The following is a 21,148-nucleotide window of genomic DNA, read 5'->3' on the forward strand; positions in this document are numbered from 1 at the left end:
TATGTGTTAAATATGCGAAGCTAAATAAAATGCGTCTGAAATACTTTCCACCTTTTTTTGTTTCTTAAGGATTCTGTGTCTCCCCTCTCTCTCCCAGGCTCTAGAAGAGGCCCCCAGAGGCAGTGTGAGGGCCAGTGGCTCCAGTGAGGTGTGCTACCCAGAGAGAGAGGACCAGCTGCTACCGCTAACCCACTCCCAGCCACCCGGCTACAGCAGAGAGGACCAGCTGCTACCGCTAACCCACTCCCAGCCACCCGGCTACAGCAGAGAGGACCAGCTGCTACCGCTAACCCACTCCCAGCCACCCGGCTACAGCAGAGAGGACTCCGTGGAGAGCTTTAAGTCTGTCCTGAGCTTTGACTCGGTGGAGTCACGTACCCTCAGCTTTATGTCTGACTCCATCCTGAGGGCCGGCAGCGAGGGTGAGGACCGGAACATACTGGAATATAATAATAATAATAATAATAATAATATATATATTGTTGTAGCCGACCTCATTGGCTAGCTTTTAGTCCGAATACGGTAAACGGGATGTGAAGAGGTAGTTTCCAGTGGATACATCAACACGCTACTAACAGTATCCAGAGTTAACGGGCACAATGTTAGTAGTCCGCTGTCAGGAATGCCGCTGTTCCCAGAGACGGACGCGCTAACGGCAATGCCCTTTCCCTGCTCCAGTCCTGCTAGCTCTCTCCTCTGTGGGACATTCCATCTGGTTCCACACAGGTCTGATAATGGGCCTGACTCATGCCTGGAGCGGGCCAGAGGTGGGCCACCAGGATGATGGAGGCTAGTCTCAGAATCAGTCCCAAATGACACCCTATTCCCTATATAGTGCACTACTTTAGACCAGAGCCCTATGACACCCTATTCCCTATATAGTGCACTACTTTAGACCAGAGCCCTATGACACCCTATTCCCTATATAGTACACTACTTTAGACCAGAGCCCTATGACACCCTATTCCCTATATAGTACACTACTTTAGACCAGAGCCCTATGACACCCTATTCCCTACGTAGTGCACTACTTTAGACCAGAGCCCTATGACACCCTGTTCCCTATATAGTGCACTACTTTAGACCAGAGCCCTATGACACCCTATTCCATACATAGTGCACTACTTTAGACCAGAGCCCTATGACACCCTATTCCCTACATAGTGCACTACTTTAGACCAGAGCCCTATGACACCCTATTCCCTACATAGTACACTACTTTAGACCAGAGCCCTATGACACCCTATTCCCTACATAGTGCACTACTTTAGACCAGAGCCCTATGACACCCTATTCCATACATAGTGCACTACTTTAGACCAGAGCCCTATGACACCCTATTCCCTACATAGTGCACTACTTTAGACCAGAGCCGTGTAGTGCACTATATAGGGAATAGGGTGCCATTTGGGTCACTGCTAGGACTGCTCCCTAATGCCACTCCACTGTTGACTGGCTAGGACTAGATTCATTATCTCTCTGTTGACTGGCTAGGACTAGATTCATTATCTCTCTGTTGGAGGCTGCATTTACTGCTGTGGTGCTGAGCTTATTTTCATTCCTTCTGAGTTCTCGTTTGGCTTCTCTTCTCTGTTATTTTACTCCTTTACTTGTCTATAAGCTGCTGTCTCTTTCCTTCCCTCCCTCTCTCTTCTCCTCCCTCTCTCTCTTCTCCTCCCTCCCTCCCCAGACTCCAGCAGTGACGCGGAGGCAGAGAACTGTTTTAGGATGGAGTCGGCGGAGGGCAGAGACTCTGGACAGAGCAACGGGGGGATCGTACCTGCATCCCTCCAGAGGAAGAAACAGGAGGAATACCCAATTAAGGGCTACCCCCCCAGCCTCCTCACCAGGTACTGTGATGTCATACTTACCGATGACTGTTTTTAAAGAATAGTTGTTAATATTCGTTTTAGTTAGTTGCTTTACTTGAGTACCACATTTTAGTTTTCTGCTAATTGAATTAGCATCGTGGTGGCATCTATTCGGCTCCGTAGGTGTCAACATGGTGAGATCTAGATGATGCAGTAGACTTCCTTGTTGTATTTCCTACATTACAATGCATACAGTTGTTGGAATCGACTGTTTGAAAACCATTGTCACTTAGGAACCGAACCTCAATGTTGTTGACTTAACTCTGATTGGTCTCTGATCAGTGTGGCCCCTCCCCCTCTGAGCCCGCCCCTCCCCCAACTGCCTGATGTGGAGGCCTTCCTCCAGTGGGCGTACCATAGCGACAGCGACTCGGATGCCGACCGGCCCGATCCGGACGTTTTCGCGGACGACCTGGCCAGTCGACGTTTCCGCTCCCCTTCACCAGCCACGGCCACAAATTTTGCGGTACCCATGAGCCCGCAGGGCACGTTGAGGCTGTGGACAGGAAGCCCCCGCCTGTTTAGGATTGACACCCTCCCCAGACACACCGCAGTGTCCTCTCCCAGGTCAGACAGAGAGAAAGCGAGGCGTTTTGTGTTTAATGGTTTTATATCAGGGTTGTGATTGTCATCAAGCTAACAGCTACTAGCGTGTGTGGCTGGTCCTGTTATAAAGCTAACAGCTACTGAAACTACTAGCGTGTGGCTGGTCCTGTCATCAAGCTAACAGCTACTGAAACTACTAGCGTGTGTGGCCGGTCCTGTCATCAAGCTAACAGCTACTGAAACTACTAGCGTGTGGCCGGTCCTGTCATCAAGCTAACAGCTACTGAAACTACTAGCGTGTGGCCGGTCCTGTCATCAAGCTAACAGCTACTGAAACCACTAGCGTGTGGCCGGTCCTGTTATCAAGCTAACAGCTACTGAAACTACTAACGTGTGTCTGGTCCTGTCATCAAGCTAACAGCTACTGAAACTACTAGCGTGTGGCCGGTCCTGTCATCAAGCTAACAGCTACTGAAACCACTAGCGTGTGGCCGGTCCTGTTATCAAGCTAACAGCTACTGAAACTACTAACGTGTGTCTGGTCCTGTCATCAAGCTAACAGCTACTGAAACTACTAGCGTGTGGCCGGTCCTGTCATCAAGCTAACAGCTACTGAAACCACTAGCGTGTGGCCGGTCCTGTCATCAAGCTAACAGCTACTAAAACCACTAGCGTGTGGCCGGTCTTGTGTCTGGATTACTGCTATCTGATTTTTCACGTTATCTTCAACTCCTGCAGGTGGTTTCTGTTGACTCTGGGAGTGTGTTTTGTACCCTCTAGGCTCCAGCAAACCAAGTTTTGGTTAAATAAGATGGAGTGGTTTGCCTGTTGCCGTTCCATGAAACTCCTGGAACAGAGCTAGCTCCGTGTTCCACTAACCCTGGTTGTGCTCAACAAGGAGATGTAATGTGAAAGGTGTGGCTGCTCCTAACTGTTGTGCCAGTGTTTAGTTGGCATATCGTCCCCGTCACTCTTAACATGCGGAGTGTTGATGTTGATGACGGCTCTGGTTAGCAGCATTGTGACCAGTGCTCCTAACTCTCTACTCGACACCTCGCTGTAAGTGACTCACTGTGTTTTTTTTGTATTGGGAATGTCCACTTTAACACGGACGGCTGTCCTGTCTATCCCTCTGGTTGAACAGCAGCGGTAGTACCGCAGTGTCTCAGTTCCTTCCCAACCCGTTCCACGACCCCCCCTCCTCCTCCGTCACCCCCACCCTCCTCTCTGAGGTGGAGCGCTCCATCGACGAGGAACTCCTGCGGGCGCTGTGTGAGGGAGACTCTGAGGACGGGCGAGAGGACGCTGACCCCGTCCGAGATGACCTGTACGCCCGACGGGTGGAACTGGCCCTCCACCAGACCTCCTCCAACCCTGGCTACAACCGCTTTCTGCCCCGCTACTGGACTCCAGAGGAGGAGGTGCACGTCCGGACCATCAGGCTGGGCTCTCAGAGGAGACCCTGGTACCACAAGATGCAGGGATTCAGGTCTGGCTCTGTCCCGTTACCATGGGGTGTGGCATGGTGTGGCTGTTTTGAATAATCCTAACTCAATCCCTAACCCTGGTACAGGAACTGGGTCATGGCTGGGTTTGAATAATCCTAACTCAATCCCTAACCCTGGTACAGGAACTGGGTCATGGCTGGGTTTGAATAATCCTAACCCTGGTACAGGAACTGGGTCATGGCTGGGTTTGAATAATCCTAACCCTGGTACAGGAACTGGGTCATGGCTGGGTTTGAATAATCCTAACTCAATCCCTAACCCTGGTACAGGAACTGGGTCATGGCTGGGTTTGAATAATCCTAACCCTGGTACAGGAACTGGGTCATGGCTGGGTTTGAATAATCCTAACTCAATCCCCAACCCTGGTACAGGAACTTGGTCATGGCTGGGTTTAAACAATCCTAACTCAATCCCTAACCCTGGTACAGGAACTGGGTTATGGCTGGGTTTGAATAATCCTAACCCTGGTACAGGAACTGGGTCATGGCTGGGTTTGAATAATCCTAACCCTGGTACAGGAACTGGGTCATGGCTGGGTTTGAATAATCCTAACCCTGGTACAGGAACTGGGTCATGGCTGGGTTTGAATAATCCTAACCCTGGTACAGGAACTGGGTCATGGCTGGGTTTGAATAATCCTAACCCTGGTACAGGAACTGGGTCATGGCTGGGTTTGAATAATCCTAACCCTGGTACAGGAACTGGGTCATGGCTGGGTTTGAATAATCCTAACTCAATCCCCAACCCTGGTACAGGAACTTGGTCATGGCTGGGTTTGAACAATCCTAACTCAATCCCTAACCCTGGTACAGGAACTGGGTCATGGCTGGGTTTGAATAATCCTAACTCAATCCCTAACCCTGGTACAGGAACTGGGTCATGGCTGGGTTTGAATAATCCTAACTCAATCCCTAACCCTGGTACAGGAACTGGGTCATGGCTGGGTTTGAATAATCCTAACCCTGGTACAGGAACTGGGTCATGGCTGGGTTTGAATAATCCTAACCCTGGTACAGGAACTGGGTCATGGCTGGGTTTGAATAATCCTAACTCAATCCCTAACCCTGGTACAGGAACTGGGTCATGGCTGGGTTTGAATAATCCTAACCCTGGTACAGGAACTGGGTCATGGCTGGGTTTGAATAATCCTAACTCAATCCCCAACCCTGGTACAGGAACTTGGTCATGGCTGGGTTTGAATAATCCTAACTCAATCCCTAATCCTGGTACAGGAACTGGGTCATGGCTGGGTTTGAATAATCCTAACTCAATCCCTAACCCTGGTACAGGAACTGGGTCATGGCTGGGTTTGAATAATCCTAACCCTGGTACAGGAACTGGGTCATGGCTGGGTTTGAATAATCCTAACCCTGGTACAGGAACTGGGTCATGGCTGGGTTTGAATAATCCTAACTCAATCCCTAACCCTGGTACAGGAACTGGGTCATGGCTGGGTTTGAATAATCCTAACCCTGGTACAGGAACTGGGTCATGGCTGGGTTTGAATAATCCTAACTCAATCCCTAACCCTGGTACAGGAACTGGGTCATGGCTGGGTTTGAATAATCCTAACCCTGGTACAGGAACTGGGTCATGGCTGGGTTTGAATAATCCTAACTCAATCCCCAACCCTGGTACAGGAACTTGGTCATGGCTGGGTTTGAACAATCCTAACTCAATCCCCAACCCTGGTACAGGAACTTGGTCATGGCTGGGTTTGAACAATCCTAACTCAATCCCTAACCCTGGTACAGGAACTGGGTCATGGCTGGGTTTGAATAATCCTAACCCTGGTACAGGAACTGGGTCATGGCTGGGTTTAAATAATCCTAACTCAATCCCTAACCCTGGTACAGGAACTGGGTCATGGCTGGGTTTGAATAATCCTAACCCTGGTACAGGAACTGGGTCATGGCTGGGTTTGAATAATCCTAACTCTAACCCTGGTACAGGAACTGGGTCATGGCTGGGTTTAAATAATCCTAACTCAATCCCTAACCCTGGTACAGGAACTGGGTCATGGCTGGGTTTGAACAATCCTAACTCAATCCCTAACCCTGGTACAGGAACTGGGTCATGGCTGGGTTTGAATGATCCTAACCCTGGTACAGGAACTGGGTCATGGCTGGGTTTGAATAATCCTAACCCTGGTACAGGAACTGGGTCATGGCTGGGTTTGAACAATCCTAACTCAATCCCTAACCCTGGTAGATGTGGATGTAGGTCTGTCTGTCCCCAGGGTCGTGGGTCTTGGGCCATGGCTGGGTTCGAATTAAGCTGGGTTTGGATAATGCTTGACGTTGACGTTTGGTGTTCAACTCTTGTGGGGAAAAAACATTTCTGTTGATCTCTCCTCGCCCTGTCCATCCTCTCCTCTCTTTTCCTCCTCAGTTTCATCCTTTTCCTTCTTTCCCCTTCCTCCTTTTAGTGGCGGCAGGTAGCTTAGTGGTTAAGAGCGTTGTGCCAGTAACCGAAAGGTCGCTGGTGCCCTTGAGCAAGGCATTTAACCCTAATTGCTCCTGTAAGTCGCTCTGGATAAGAGCGTCTGCTAAATGACTTAAATTAATTTTTCCTTCTCTCTCCTTCCTCCTTTTCCTTCTCTCTCCTTCCTCCTTTTCCTTCTCTCTCCTTCCTCCTTTTCCTTCTCTCTCCTTCCTCCTTTCCCTTCTCTCTCCTTCCTCCTTTTCCTCCCCTCTCCCTCTCTCCTGTTTGTAGCCGAAAGACAACAGATTCCTCAGAGGATGATTCAGGCTGTGACATCACTCCCTGGCTCGTTGTTCCAGTCTTGTCTGCCCGAAACCGGTCTGCCCCCCTCCGCACCCCCTCCCTACAGCCACCCCCATCCCGACTGTACCTTCACCCCTGTGCCTCAGTTCAGTGCTTTGTGCAACCGGAAAGGAACTATTTCCAAAGGAGTAGATTTAAACTAGGCTTGTGTGGGTATCCAGATAGTCACGCCTTCATACGGACCTTGTTCCATCCTGAGATGGCGGCACTGAACACGAGGGCTGCCATTTTCAGACCTCACTGAGCCTCTGTAATCCGAAGGTTAGCAATGCTAACGAGTACATGTCAAATTCCATAGAGAATGTCAACTAAATGCTAACGAACTCATTACGAACATTTTATACAGTCTCGGACCTATTTGCAGGACAGACATCCCAGCTCATGAAGTTATACAAGTAACTCAAAAATGCTACTCACAGTTTGCTGCGCGCACAAAGCAAATATTACACTTCAAGGATCTTGATCTAGGAGGGGATTATCTGCTGTTACCAATCAAAGCTTGATTTTAGAAGAAGCTAACTACTTAGCTAGGTAGCTAATTAGCTACTAAATTAGCTAATCAACTGCAGCGCATTTAGCACATTTTAGGCAGTTTTACTTTTTTGGGTTTATTTTGTAACTTTTTTTAAAAACACAATGTTTTGGGGCCCATCCCTCTTCGGAGGACAGAAATAAACGTGGTTTTTACAGCTCTTTCTTTTGTTGTTCCATGTACTTTCTGCACACATTTTCCATTCATGGCACTTTTTTATTTTTACTGTTTGTTACACAGCAAGAATAAAGTAATTTAGATATGTTGATTTACATTATATCTAGATAGATATCAATTACAACATTATACACCATGTTTTCAGTCATAACTATTATAGAACATGAGCTTTTTTAAACCCACCCCTCAGACAGTTAACTTTAATAGTTATAAGATATCTATCTAGCAGAGATTTAGTTGTGAATTCCATCCTGTAATTAGATCCCATGCTGCACAACAGCAGTGAGTGACTCACAAGGCTCCGACCTCTCATAGTCATAGTTGTGCAGCACATGACTGGGGGGGACTACCGGTAAGCTTCAGAATGAAAAATGTCACAGGTGAAATGAAGAACGCAATCTTTTGTCTCCTAACAACATATTGCACAAGTTGTGACTACAGGCATTTTACTTAAAGTAGCTACAAATATTCACATTTTTATTAAAAAAACTTCAAATAGTTTTACGGGGTATTGGAAAAAAAAAAACATCCCGTGGCTATTTCCAAATACCCACGGTATACCACCCACGGTATACCACCCACGGTATACCACCCACGGTATACCACCCACGGTATACCACCCAAGCCTACTTTTAAACCACGTCACAGTGACAATCCTAGTTTTTATAAACGACCTGCAAAAAGCTTATCACCTTTTGTCGTATAGACAGGGACAGAGCCTTCCATTAAAGTCTAGGGCTCTGGGCGGAGCAGTACTGGAGTCCCTTTTCGTGTTTTTATGCAAGCTACATGTCCAAGCTACATGTCCAAGCTACATGTCCATAATCAATCATGCAAAGAATATTGCCCTGTAGAGGTGTTTTTCCGAAGAACATTGGCCTGTAGGTTAATCCCAAAGTGACGAGGCTGTAAACGTTTTTATATATGAACAGGGGTATCATTTTAGATTTGAACTGTGATGTACCAAACTAACAATGTAACAGTGGGGGGGGTCAATAAAACAAGACAGTCTTTTTTTGAAAGTATTTGGCGTTAGTGTGATGAATGTTCTGCGTCGGTCGCGTGTGAAATGGGTGGTTGGACGTCGTCCGTGCTGTTTTCACTAGTGTTGCTCGGTACTAGAACATGGGGGAAAAAAAACTGTTTGGTACTAGAATTTGTCGCTTTCGGTTACTTCTATCAAACGTGTCTGACGTCCTAATGATTGGAGAGGATCTAGTCTGTCTATCAACGCAGCTGATGTCCCCTTTTTATAGCGTGAGAACACCTGCCTGCTCCACTTACTCACTGGGAGTCGTCATGTGAGAGTCTGGGCAGCATCATGTTAGCTCCCCACTCACTGGGAGTCTGGGCAGCATCATGTTAGCTCCCCACTCACTGGGCGTCTGGGCAGCATCATGTTAGCTCCCCACTCACTGGGCGTCTGGGCAGCATCATGTTAGCTCCCCACTCACTGGGAGTCTGGGCAGCATCATGTTAGCTCCCCACTCACTGGGAGTCTGGGCAGCATCATGTTAGCTCCCCACTCACTGGGAGTCTGGGCAGCATCATGTTAGCTCCCCACTCACTGGGAGTCTGGGCAGCATCATGTTAGCTCCCCACTCACTGGGAGTCTGGGCAGCATCATGTTAGCTCCCCACTCACTGGGCGTCTGGGCAGCATCATGTTAGCTCCCCACTCACTGGGCGTCTGGGCAGCATCATGTTAGCTCCCCGCTCACTGGGAGTCTGGGCAGCATCATGTTAGCCACCCACTCATGCTGGCTCTAGCCTGTTCTGAGGAACCACTGAACTCACTGGGAGTCTGGGCTGTGTCACCACTTATGGTGCGCGTAAGTTAAAACATTTGAATAATGCGACACTGCATATAGAAATGTTGAAACTGTTTTACTGTTCCCAAAACAATGTCTAGAACACTTTACAATGCAATAAGGTATCAGTTGCTTCAAGCTTTGTAGGTCCAGTGCTTCTCAATTATTTTCTGTTACGCCCCCCCTAGGAAGAAGTAAACATTTCGCGCCCCCCAACTCTCCGGTGCGACTGTAAATAGTATCATTTGTCTAAAAAATTGTTATAAGTACACCTCTGCATAACATTGTATCCTTATTAACATTTAAAAAAAGAAAGAAATATAGATCAACTTACAACAAAGAATAACTTTATTAACTTTGTTTTTTAGTCTGTAACAGAAAATACTAAAAGTGCATCAATTTGCCTGAAAAAAAAAATGTCAAACCTTATTTAAACTAATTTTTTTTTGACCATTTGATACTGAAAAATAAAATATATATAATCAATAAATAATAATACATTCAAATTGATCAGCAACATGAACTCAGGAGCACAATATATGAAACACTTTGACCTATAAAACAAAAATGAATAAAACAATGTGCTGATTAAAAAAAAAAATCTAAATGAGGGAGTCAGGATTAATGGCTACAATGAGCACGTTTTGCAGTGCACAGCTTTTCGAAGCAGGGTTTGAAGCATGATACTGCAACTCTCAGCTCCTGCTCAATGTTTTAGCTGGGACCTGTACTTGGTCTTCAGTGCAGCAACAGCAGAGAAGCCAGTCTCACAAAGATAAGATGTTGCAAAAGGAAGAAGAATGCCCATGGCCCTCTGCCCTAAGAGTGGATACTGCCTCTCTACACTCAGCCAGAATTCACTCAGTGTCTGTGATGTGAACCTCAGTCTCAATGTGGAGTCAGACGTCATATCAATGAACTGGTCCTCCTCTGCAGAGCTGAAACCAGTTGGAGCTGGTGCATTGAAAGGATCTCTCACCCAGTCATATTGGGAACTGCTTTCAGGGAAGTACTTTTTAAAGAATCCCATCAGTGATGAAATATGCTCCTTAATATATGGAATCACTGAGGTGGCATCATAGTCAGTAGTGTCAACAAACTCATGCAGGTTCTCGAATGAATCAGTAGTTCCTTCATCAAGTCGCCTGCCCCACATTGCAAGCTTTCGAGTGAAAGAGCTGATCTTGTCTGTGACCTGAGGGAGGTGTTTATCTTTCCCTTGAAGCTGTAGATTTAGTTCATTTAGCTTTCCAAATATGTCACTCAGGTAGGCCAGTTTTGCCAGGAAGTTCTCATCACTAAATTTTTCTGCGAGGTCATACTTGTGCTCCTGCTCCGAAAACATTCTTATCTGCTCTCTGAGCTCAAAAACTCGGGACAATACTTTTCCTCGTGACAGCCACCTTGCTTCACTGTGAAACAGCACAGCTTGATGTTCACCTCCCATCTCCTCACAGATAGCAGAGAAGACTCTTGTTTTTAGTGGTCTGGTGATTGGGGTGTAATGTCTTTAAGTGACGGCTTAATTTATTTGGCTTCATGCTGTCCGCTGCCAACATTTTTAGACACAGTAAACATACCGGTCTTTCCTCGTCTCCCACCGTAGTCGCAGTGAAGCCAAGCGCTACATACGCTTCGTCATATTTCCTCGTCTTAGCTTTCGGGAGACTTACGTTTGTCTCATTATCTCCGTCTCTCTCCGCCATTCTTTTCATCCCTGTTAAATATTTTTCCATGGTGTCTCTTAAGGGTTTGTTACCTGCACTTCATATCTCCTGCTGTGTGCTCTTGTTCGGTGCAAAAAGACCCTACTCCCTGCGCCCCACTATTTGAGAAGGACTGTTGTAGGCTAACTTTCCTGGCTAGCTCACAGCTGAAACCGACATCAATTCACTACCCTACCTTGTCTGTGATCACCATAATGCAAAAAATATTGCTGATTTTACAAAGCTGATTGTCACCAAAAAACGTTTCACTTCGTCTCTCCCAGTCAAGATCATCTTTGCTGAAGCTTCTGACTTAGTGTGTGTGTTAATGAAGTCATAGGTCTTAAAGAGACAGCACGCACTTTTATAAAAGAAGAGATTGCTTCATATAAGCAAATGTTGTTGATCAGTACAATAAAATAAGTCTTAAATGGAAGGGAACATTTTTTAAAAACCTGTAGCCGAATGAAATCAGCCATTACGTGCTCTATAACTCAATGCATTCACACTCCTATTGAATATGCATTCACCTGTATTGTGAATAGACCTAGGCGACATCTTGATTTACCCAGTTTATCAATTTGAGATTTACCTTTTTCAAATAAATTATTACCATTTTGGTAAAGGAAAATACATAAAGTCAAATTGATTTGGATGATTGATACATTTTAATGCATACGTTTCAAATGTAATGATATTGAGCTTCAAAAGATCTGTCTGTAGCAAGTGCCATTCTGTGACTTTGGCTGAGTCTCTTCTTTTTTTTTTATGCCGTGGTATCGTGACGGTATCGTGACGGTATCGTGATGGTATCGTGACGGTATCGCCATACTGAACCTGGTATGGTGCCTTCTAAAGAGAGAGGGCATGTTACTGGGTCGTGTGTGGCTCAGTTTGTGGACCACGGCACTTGCAAGTACCAGGGCTGTGGGTTTCAATTTCTGCTGGTGTCACCTGGTACTGGGGGGGGGGAAAAAAACATTTTAAGCAACGAATTTCTCTTAAGTTGCTTTGGATAAAAGCATCTGCTAAATGGCTTATACAGTGGGGGAAAAAAGTATTTAGTCAGCCACCAATTGTGCAAGTTCTCCCACTTAAAAAGATGAGAGAGGCCTGTAATTTTCATCATAGGTACACGTCAACTATGACAGACAAAATGAGGAAAAAAAATCCAGAAAATCACATTGTAGGATTTTTTATGAATTTATTTGCAAATTATGGTGGAAAATAAGTATTTGGTCAATAACAAAAGTTTCTCAATACTTTGTTATATACCCTTTGTTGGCAATGACACAGGTCAAATGTTTTCTGTAAGTCTTCACAAGGTTTTCACACACTGTTGCTGGTATTTTTGGCCCATTCCTCCATGCAGATCTCCTCTAGAGCAGTGATGTTTTGGGGCTGTCGCTGGGCAACACGGACTTTCAACTCCCTCCAAAGATTTTCTATGGGGTTGAGATCTGGAGACTGGCTAGGCCACTCCAGGACCTTGAAATGCTTCTTACGAAGCCACTCCTTCGTTGCCCGGGCGGTGTGTTTGGGATCATTGTCATGTTGAAAGACCCAGCCACGTTTCATCTTCAATGCTCTTGCTGATGGAAGGAGGTTTTCACTCAATCTCACGATACATGGCCCCATTCATTCTTTCCTTTACACGGATCAGTCGTCCTGGTCCCTTTGCAGAAAAACAGCCCCAGAGCATGATGTTTCCACCCCCATGCTTCACAGTAGGTATGGTGTTCTTTGGATGCAACTCAGCATTCTTTGTCCTCCAAACACGACGAGTTGAGTTTTTACCAAAAAGTTATATTTTGGTTTCATCTGACCATATGACATTCTCCCAATCCTCTTCTGGATCATCCAAATGCACTCTAGCAAACTTCAGACGGGCCTGGACATGTACTGGCTTAAGCAGGGGGACACGTCTGGCACTGCAGGATTTGAGTCCCTGGCGGCGTAGTGTGTTACTGATGGTAGGCTTTGTTACTTTGGTCCCAGCTCTCTGCAGGTCATTCACTAGGTCCCCCCCGTGTGGTTCTGGGATTTTTGCTCACCGTTCTTGTGATCATTTTGACCCCACGGGGTGAGATCTTGCGTGGAGCCCCAGATCGAGGGAGATTATCAGTGGTCTTGTATGTCATCCATTTCCTAATAATTGCTCCCACAGTTGATTTCTTCAAACCAAGCTGCTTACCTATTGCAGATTCAGTCTTCCCAGCCTGGTGCAGGTCTACAATTTTTGTTTCTGGTGTCCTTTGACAGCTCTTTGGTCTCGGCCATAGTGGAGTTTGGAGTGTGACTGTTTGAGGTTGTGGACAGGTGTCTTTTTATACTGATAACAAGTTCAAACAGGTGCCATTAATACAGGTAACGAGTGGAGGACAGAGGAGCCTCTTAAAGAAGTTGTTACAGGTCTGTGAGAGCCAGAAATCTTGCTTGTTTGTAGGTGACCAAATACTTATTTTCCACCATAATTAGCAAATTCATAAAAAATCCTACAATGTGATTTTCTGGATTTTTTTTCCTCAATTTGTCTGTCATAGTTGACGTGTACCTATGATGAAAATTACAGGCCTCATCTTTTTAAGTTGGAGAACTTGCACAATTGGTGGCTGACTAAATACTTTTTCCCCCACTGTAGATGAGTGTGAAGTGATGTGATCTTTCTCTGGTCCTGTAGAAACTTGGAGGTAAACCCAGGATGGATATGGTGAGTTAAGGACACGACCCGCTGGCTAGCTTGGTTTAGCCCGACCCGCTGGCTAGCTTGGTTTAGCCCGACCCGCTGGCTAGCTTGGTTTAGCCCGACCCGCTGGCTAGCTTGGTTTAGCCCGACCCGCTGGCTAGCTTGGTTTAGCCCGACCCGCTGGCTAGCTTGGTTTAGCCCGACCCGCTGGCTAGCTTGGTTTAGCCCGACCGCTGGCTAGCTTGGTTTAGCCCGACCCGCTGGCTAGCTTGGTTTAGCCCGACCCGCTGGCTAGCTTGGTTTAGCCCGACCGCTGGCTAGCTTGGTTTAGCCCGACCCGCTGGCTAGCTTGGTTTAGCCCGACCCGCTGGCTAGCTTGGTTTAGCCCGACCCGCTGGCTAGCTTGGTTTAGCCCGACCCGCTGGCTAGCTAGGTTTAGCCCGACCCGCTGGCTAGCTTGGTTTAGCCCGACCCGCTGGCTAGCTTGGTTTATCTCTGTTGCTGCTGGCTAGCTTGGTTTATCTCTGTTGCTGCTTGCTAGCTTGGTTTGCTTGTTGTGCCATGCTGCTGCTGGAGTGTTGGAGAACATAATATACTATGAAATCCTGATCATCAACCTGCAGCTCTGTCTCTCTCTCGTCTTTCACTTGTCTCTCGCTCTCTACCTACTACTACTACAGGAGCAAGTCGTTGAATGACATTAGGCGGTTCCCGTCGGCCACGGTAGTGTTGCGCCAGGTTTCTGAGGGTGGCGTGGAGCTAAGCCCCAGCGCCGTGAGCCAGGACCAGCTGCAGAGGGTCCGAGCCCGGGTCCAGGAGAGTGAGGTCAAGTGGCACAACGTGAGTCCACACACACGATGCGTGTATATATGTGTGTGTGTATATATATATATATATATATCTCACTCACGTCCATTACCTGTACCATCCAGACCAGTTTTACTCACCTGTCACGTTTCTCATCACCATCTGACTGAAATTCCCATTAACAGCTGTGTTCAACCTGTGGCCCCCATTAACAGCTGTGTTCAACCTGTGGCCCCCATTAACAGCTGTGTTCAACCTGTGGCCCCCATTAACAGCTGTGATCAACCTGTGACCCCATTAACAGCTGTGTTCAACCTGTGGCCCCCATTAACAGCTGTGTTCAACCTGTGGCCCCCATTAACAGCTGTGATCAAATCACAATGAAGCCTGACCCTGACCTCTTGTGTATTATTGTTTAAAACCCTGGATGTCTTCACTGGGTTAATTGTTGTTTAAAACCACACACCCTGGATGTCTTCACTGGGTTAATTGTTGTTTAAAACCACACAACCTGGATGTCTTCACTGGGTTAATTGTTGTTTAAAACCACACACCCTGGATGTCTTCACTGGCTTAATTGTTGTTTAAAACCACACACCCTGGATGTCTTCACTGGGTTAATTGTTGTTTAAAACCACACACCCTGGATGTCTTCACTGGGTTAATTGTTGTTTAAAACCACACCATGGATGTCTTCACTGGGTTAATTGTTGTTTAAAACCACACCCTAGATGTCTTCACTGGGTTCATTGTTTAAAACCACACCCTGGATGTCCTCACTGGGTTCATTGTTTAAAACCACACCCTGGATGTCTTCACTGGGTTAATTGTTTAAAACCACACCCTAGATGTCTTCACTGGGTTAATTGTTTAAAACCACAACCTGGATGTCTTCACTGGGTTCATTGTTTAAAACCACACCCTAGATGTCTTCACTGGGTTCATTGTTTAAAACCACACCCTAGATGTCTTCACTGGGTTAATTGTTTAAAACCACACCCTAGATGTCTTCACTGGGTTCATTGTTTAAAACCACACCCTAGATGTCTTCACTGGGTTCATTGTTTAAAACCACACCCTGGATGTCTTCACTGGGTTCATTGTTTCTGCCACAAATGAATTGAACTTGTAAAAGACTTCCCTGTGAGTGTGGGTTTTACCCTTCCAACCCAGTTGGGACTATGGAGTTAACACCAGTTGCTGTCTCTGTCGTGATTCACTGTTTTTGAAGTGTTTTCCCCCACTGATGCCTCTGTCAGGACCTGACCAAGTGGAAGCTCCGTCGGTGCAGGTCTAACTTTGACCTGCGGAGGAAGATACAGGAGAGGGACAACAACGTCCTGATGGCCAACGCAGGGGTCGTTACAGTCGGGACATTCAGGAGCCTGCAAGAGGACAGGTAGGGGGAAGGACACGGAGACGGACTTTTAAAATAACTTTAGAGTGGTACCATTTGTGTCTCTGTGTGTGTGGATGCCTGCCTGCCCATTGACCACTCCTCCTGTCATATGGTACCACTCCTGTCATATGGTACCACTCCTCCTCCTCTCTCCTGTCATATGGTACCACTCCTCCTCCTCTCTCCTGTCATATGGTACCACTCCTCTTCTCTCCTGTCATATGGTACCACTCCTCCTCTCTCCTGTCATATGGTACCACTCCTCCTCCTCTCTCCTGTCATATGGTACCACTCCTCCTCCTCTCTCCTGTCATATGGTACCACTCCTCCTCCTCTCTCCTGTCATATGGTACCACTACTCCTCCTCTCTCCTGTCATATGGTACCACTCCTCCTCTCTCCTGTCATATGGTACCACTCCTCCTCCTCTCTCCTGTCATATGGTACCACTCCTCCTCTCTCCTGTCATATGGTACCACTCCTCCTCTCTCCTGTCATATGGTACCACTCCTCCTCCTCTCCTGTCATATGGTACCACTCCTCCTCTCTCCTGTCATATGGTACCACTCCTCCTCCTCTCTCCTGTCATATGGTACCACTCCTCCTCTCTCCTGTCATATGGTACCACTCCTCCTCCTCTCTCCTGTCATATGGTGCCACTCCTCCTGTCTCCTGTCATATGGTACCCTACTCCCCTCTCCTGTCATATGGTACCACTCCTCCTCTCTCCTGTCATATGGTACCACTCCTCCTCTCTCCTGTCATATGGTACCACTCCTCCTCCTCTCCTGTCATATGGTACCACTCCTCCTCTCTCCTGTCATATGGTACCACTCCTCCTCCTCTCTCCTGTCATATGGTACCACTCCTCCTCTCTCCTGTCATATGGTACCACTCCTCCTCCTCTCTCCTGTCATATGGTACCACTCCTCCTCTCTCCTGTCATATGGTACCACTCCTCCTCCTCTCTCCTGTCATATGGTACCACTCCTCCTCCTCTCTCCTGTCATATGGTACCACTCCTCCTCTCTCCTGTCATATGGTACCACTCCTCCTCCTCTCTCCTGTCATATGGTACCACTCCTCCTCCTCTCTCCTGTCATATGGTACCACCTCCTCCTCTCTCCTGTCATATGGTACCACTCCTCCTCTCTCCTGTCATATGGTACCACTCCTCCTCCTCTCTCCTGTCATATGGTACCACTCCTCCTCCTCTCTCCTGTCATATGGTACCACTCCTCCTCTCTCCTGTCATATGGTACCACTCCTCCTCCTCTCTCCTGTCATATGGTACCACTCCTGTCATATGGTACCACTCCTCCTCTCTCCTGTCATATGGTACCACTCCTCCTCCTCTCTCTCCTGTCATATGGTACCTCTCCTGTCATATGGTACCACTCCTCCTCTCTCCTGTCATATGGTACCACTCCTCCTCCTCTCTCCTGTCATATGGTACCACTCCTCCTCCTCTCTCCTGTCATATGGTACCACTCCTCCTCTCTCCTGTCATATGGTACCACTCCTCCTCCTCTCTCCTGTCATATGGTACCACTCCTCCTCTCTCCTGTCATATGGTACCACTCCTCCTCTCTCCTGTCATATGGTACCACTCCTCCTCTCTCCTGTCATATGGTACCACTCCTCCTCCTCTCTCCTGTCATATGGTACCACTCCTCCTCTCTCCTGTCATATGGTACCACTCCTCCTCTCTCCTGTCATATGGTACCACTCCTCCTCCTCTCTCCTGTCATATGGTACCACTCCTCCTCCTCTCTCCTGTCATATGGTACCACTACTCCTCTCTCCTGTCATATGGTACCACTCCTCCTCCTCTCTCCTGTCATATGGTACCACTCCTCCTCTCTCCTGTCATATGGTACCACTCCTCCTCCTCTCTCCTGTCATATGGTACCACTCCTCCTCTCTCCTGTCATATGGTACCACTCCTCCTCTCTCCTGTCATATGGTACCACTCCTCCTCTCTCCTGTCATATGGTACCACTCCTCCTCTCTCCTGTCATATGGTAGCCACTCCTCCTCTCTCCTGTCATATGGTACCACTCCTCCTCCTCTCTCCTGTCATATGGTACCACTCCTCCTCCTCTCTCCTGTCATATGGTACCACTCCTCCTCTCTCCTGTCATATGGTACCACTCCTCCTCTCTCCTGTCATATGGTACCACTCCTCCTCCTCTCTCCTGTCATATGGTACCACTCCTCCTCTCTCTCCTGTCATATGGTACCACTCCTCCTCTCTCCTGTCATATGGTACCACTCCTCCTCTCTCCTGTCATATGGTACCACTCCTCCTCTCTCCTGTCATATGGTACCACTCCTCCTCCTCTCTCCTGTCATATGGTACCACTCCTCCTCCTCTCTCCTGTCATATGGTACCTACTCCTCCTCTCTCCTGTCATATGGTACCACTCCTCCTCTCTCCTGTCATATGGTACCACTCCTCCTCCTCTCTCCTGTCATATGGTACCACTCCTCCTCTCTCCTGTCATATGGTACCACTCCTCCTCCTCTCTCCTGTCATATGGTACCCACTCCTCCTCTCTCCTGTCATATGGTACCACTCCTCCTCCTCTCTCCTGTCATATGGTACCACTCCTCCTCCTCTCTCCTGTCATATGGTACCACTCCTCCTCCTCTCTCCTGTCATATGGTACCACTCCTCCTCTCTCCTGTCATATGGTACCACTCCTCCTCTCTCCTGTCATATGGTACCACCCTCCTCCTCTCTCCTGTCATATGGTACCACTCCTCCTCCTCTCCTGTCATATGGTACCACTCCTCCTCCTCTCTCCTGTCATATGGTACCACTCCTCCTCCTCTCTCCTGTCATATGGTACCACTCCTCCTCCTCTCTCCTGTCATATGGTACCACTCCTCCTCCTCTCTCCTGTCATATGGTACCACTCCTCCTCTCTCCTGTCATATGGTACCACTCCTCCTCCTCTCTCCTGTCATATGGTACCACTCCTCCTCCTCTCTCCTGTCATATGGTGCCACTCCTCCTCTCTCCTGTCATATGGTACCACTCCTCCTCTCTCCTGTCATATGGTACCACTCCTCCTCCTCTCTCCTGTCATATGGTACCACTCCTCCTCCTGTCTCCTGTCATATGGTACCACTCCTCCTCTCTCCTGTCATATGGTACCACTCCTCCTCTCTCCTGTCATATGGTACCACTCCTCCTCTCTCCTGTCATATGGTACCACTCCTCCTGTCATATGGTACCACTCCTCCTGTCATATGGTACCACTCCTCCTGTCATATGGTACCACTCCTCCTGTCATATGGTACCACTCCTCCTGTCATATGGTACCACTCCTCCTGTCATATGGTACCACTCCTCCTGTCATATGGTACCACTCCTCCTGTCATATGGTACCACTCCTCCTCTCTCCTGTCATATGGTACCACTCCTCCTCTCTCCTGTCATATGGTACCACTCCTCCTCCTCTCTCCTGTCATATGGTACCCCTCCTCCTCTCTCCTGTCATATGGTACCACTCCTCCTCCTCTCTCCTGTCATATGGTACCACTCCTCCTCCTCTCTCCTGTCATATGGTACCACTCCTCCTCTCTCCTGTCATATGGTACCACTCCTCCTCCTCTCTCCTGTCATATGGTACCACTCCTCCTCTCTCCTGTCATATGGTACCTCTCCTCCTCTCTCCTGTCATATGGTACCACTCCTCCTCTCTCCTGTCATATGGTACCACTCCTCCTCTCTCCTGTCATATGGTACCACTCCTCCTCTCTCCTGTCATATGGTACCACTCCTCCTCCTCTCTCCTGTCATATGGTACCACTCCTCCTCTCTCCTGTCATATGGTACCACTCCTCCTCTCTCCTGTCATATGGTACCACTCCTCCTCCTCTCTCCTGTCATATGGTACCACTCCTCCTCCTCTCTCCTGTCATATGGTACCACTCCTCCTCTCTCCTGTCATATGGTACCACTCCTCCTCTCTCCTGTCATATGGTACCACTCCTCCTCTCTCCTGTCATATGGTACCACTCCTCCTCTCTCCTGTCATATGGTACCACTCCTCCTCCTCTCTCCTGTCATATGGTACCACTCCTCCTCCTCTCTCCTGTCATATGGTACCACTCCTCCTCTCTCCTGTCATATGGTACCACTCCTCCTCCTCTCTCCTGTCATATGGTACCACTCCTCCTCCTCTCTCCTGTCATATGGTACCACTCCTCCTCCTCTCTCCTGTCATATGGTACCCTCCTCCTCCTCTCTCCTGTCATATGGTACCACTCCTCCTCTCTCCTGTCATATGGTACCACTCCTCCTCCTCTCTCCTGTCATATGGTACCACTCCTCCTCCTCTCTCCTGTCATATGGTACCACTCCTCCTCCTCTCTCCTGTCATATGGTACCACTCCTCCTCCTCTCTCCTGTCATATGGTACCACTCCTCCTCCTCTCTCCTGTCATATGGTACCACTCCTCCTCCTCTCTCCTGTCATATGGTACCACTCCTCCTCCTCTCTCCTGTCATATGGTACCACTCCTCCTCTCTCCTGTCATATGGTACCACTCCTCCTCTCTCCTGTCATATGGTACCACTCCTCCTCTCTCCTGTCATATGGTACCACTCCTCCTCCTCTCTCCTGTCATATGGTACCACTCCTCCTCTCTCCTGTCATATGGTACCCCTCCTCCTCTCTCCTGTCATATGGTACCACTCCTCCTCTCTCCTGTCATATGGTACCACTCCTCCTCTCTCCTGTCATATGGTACCACTCCTCCTGTCAGGTACCACTCCTCCTCTCTCCTGTCATATGGTACCACTCCTCCTCCTCTCTCCTGTCATATGGTACCACTCCTCCTCTCTCCTGTCATATGGTACCACTCCTCCTCCTCTCTCCTGTCATATGGTACCACTCCTCCTCTCTCCTGTCATATGGTACCACTCCTCCTCTCTCCTGTCATATGGTACCACTCCTCCTCTCTCCTGTCATATGGTACCCCTCCTCCTCTCTCCTGTCATATGGTGCCACTCCTCCTCCTCTCTCCTGTCATATGGTACCACTCCTCCTCCTCTCTCCTGTCATATGGTACCACTCCTCCTCCTCTCTCCTGTCATATGGTACCACTCCTCCTCTCTCCTGTCATATGGTACCACTCCTCCTCTCTCCTGTCATATGGTACCACTCCTCCTCTCTCCTGTCATATGGTACCACTCCTCCTCCTCTCTCCTGTCATATGGTACCACTCCTCCTCCTCTCTCCTGTCATATGGTACCACTCCTCCTCCTCTCTCCTGTCATATGGTACCACTCCTCCTCCTCTCTCCT

The 21,148-nt window shown here is 48.1% G+C and overlaps 1 protein-coding gene across 8 annotated transcripts in view; it reads left to right on the forward strand.

Annotated features, from left to right (window-relative positions):
- Window positions 1-21,148, forward strand: part of LOC121563988 (LIM domain only protein 7-like) — a 131,738-nt gene that overhangs the window by 33,798 nt on the left and 76,792 nt on the right. For all 8 annotated transcript variants that reach the window (XM_045217937.1, XM_045217923.1, XM_045217917.1 and 5 more), the window contains exons 8-11: window positions 98-422; window positions 1,691-1,850; window positions 14,304-14,463; window positions 15,690-15,829. In XM_045217937.1, coding sequence (XP_045073872.1) covers window positions 98-422; window positions 1,691-1,850; window positions 14,304-14,463; window positions 15,690-15,829 — 785 coding nt within the window. The remainder of the gene's footprint in view (window positions 1-97; window positions 423-1,690; window positions 1,851-14,303; window positions 14,464-15,689; window positions 15,830-21,148) is intronic.

Source organism: Coregonus clupeaformis, chromosome 6 (genome assembly GCF_020615455.1).
Source record: "Coregonus clupeaformis isolate EN_2021a chromosome 6, ASM2061545v1, whole genome shotgun sequence".
Taxonomy (NCBI): Eukaryota; Metazoa; Chordata; class Actinopteri; order Salmoniformes; family Salmonidae; genus Coregonus; species Coregonus clupeaformis.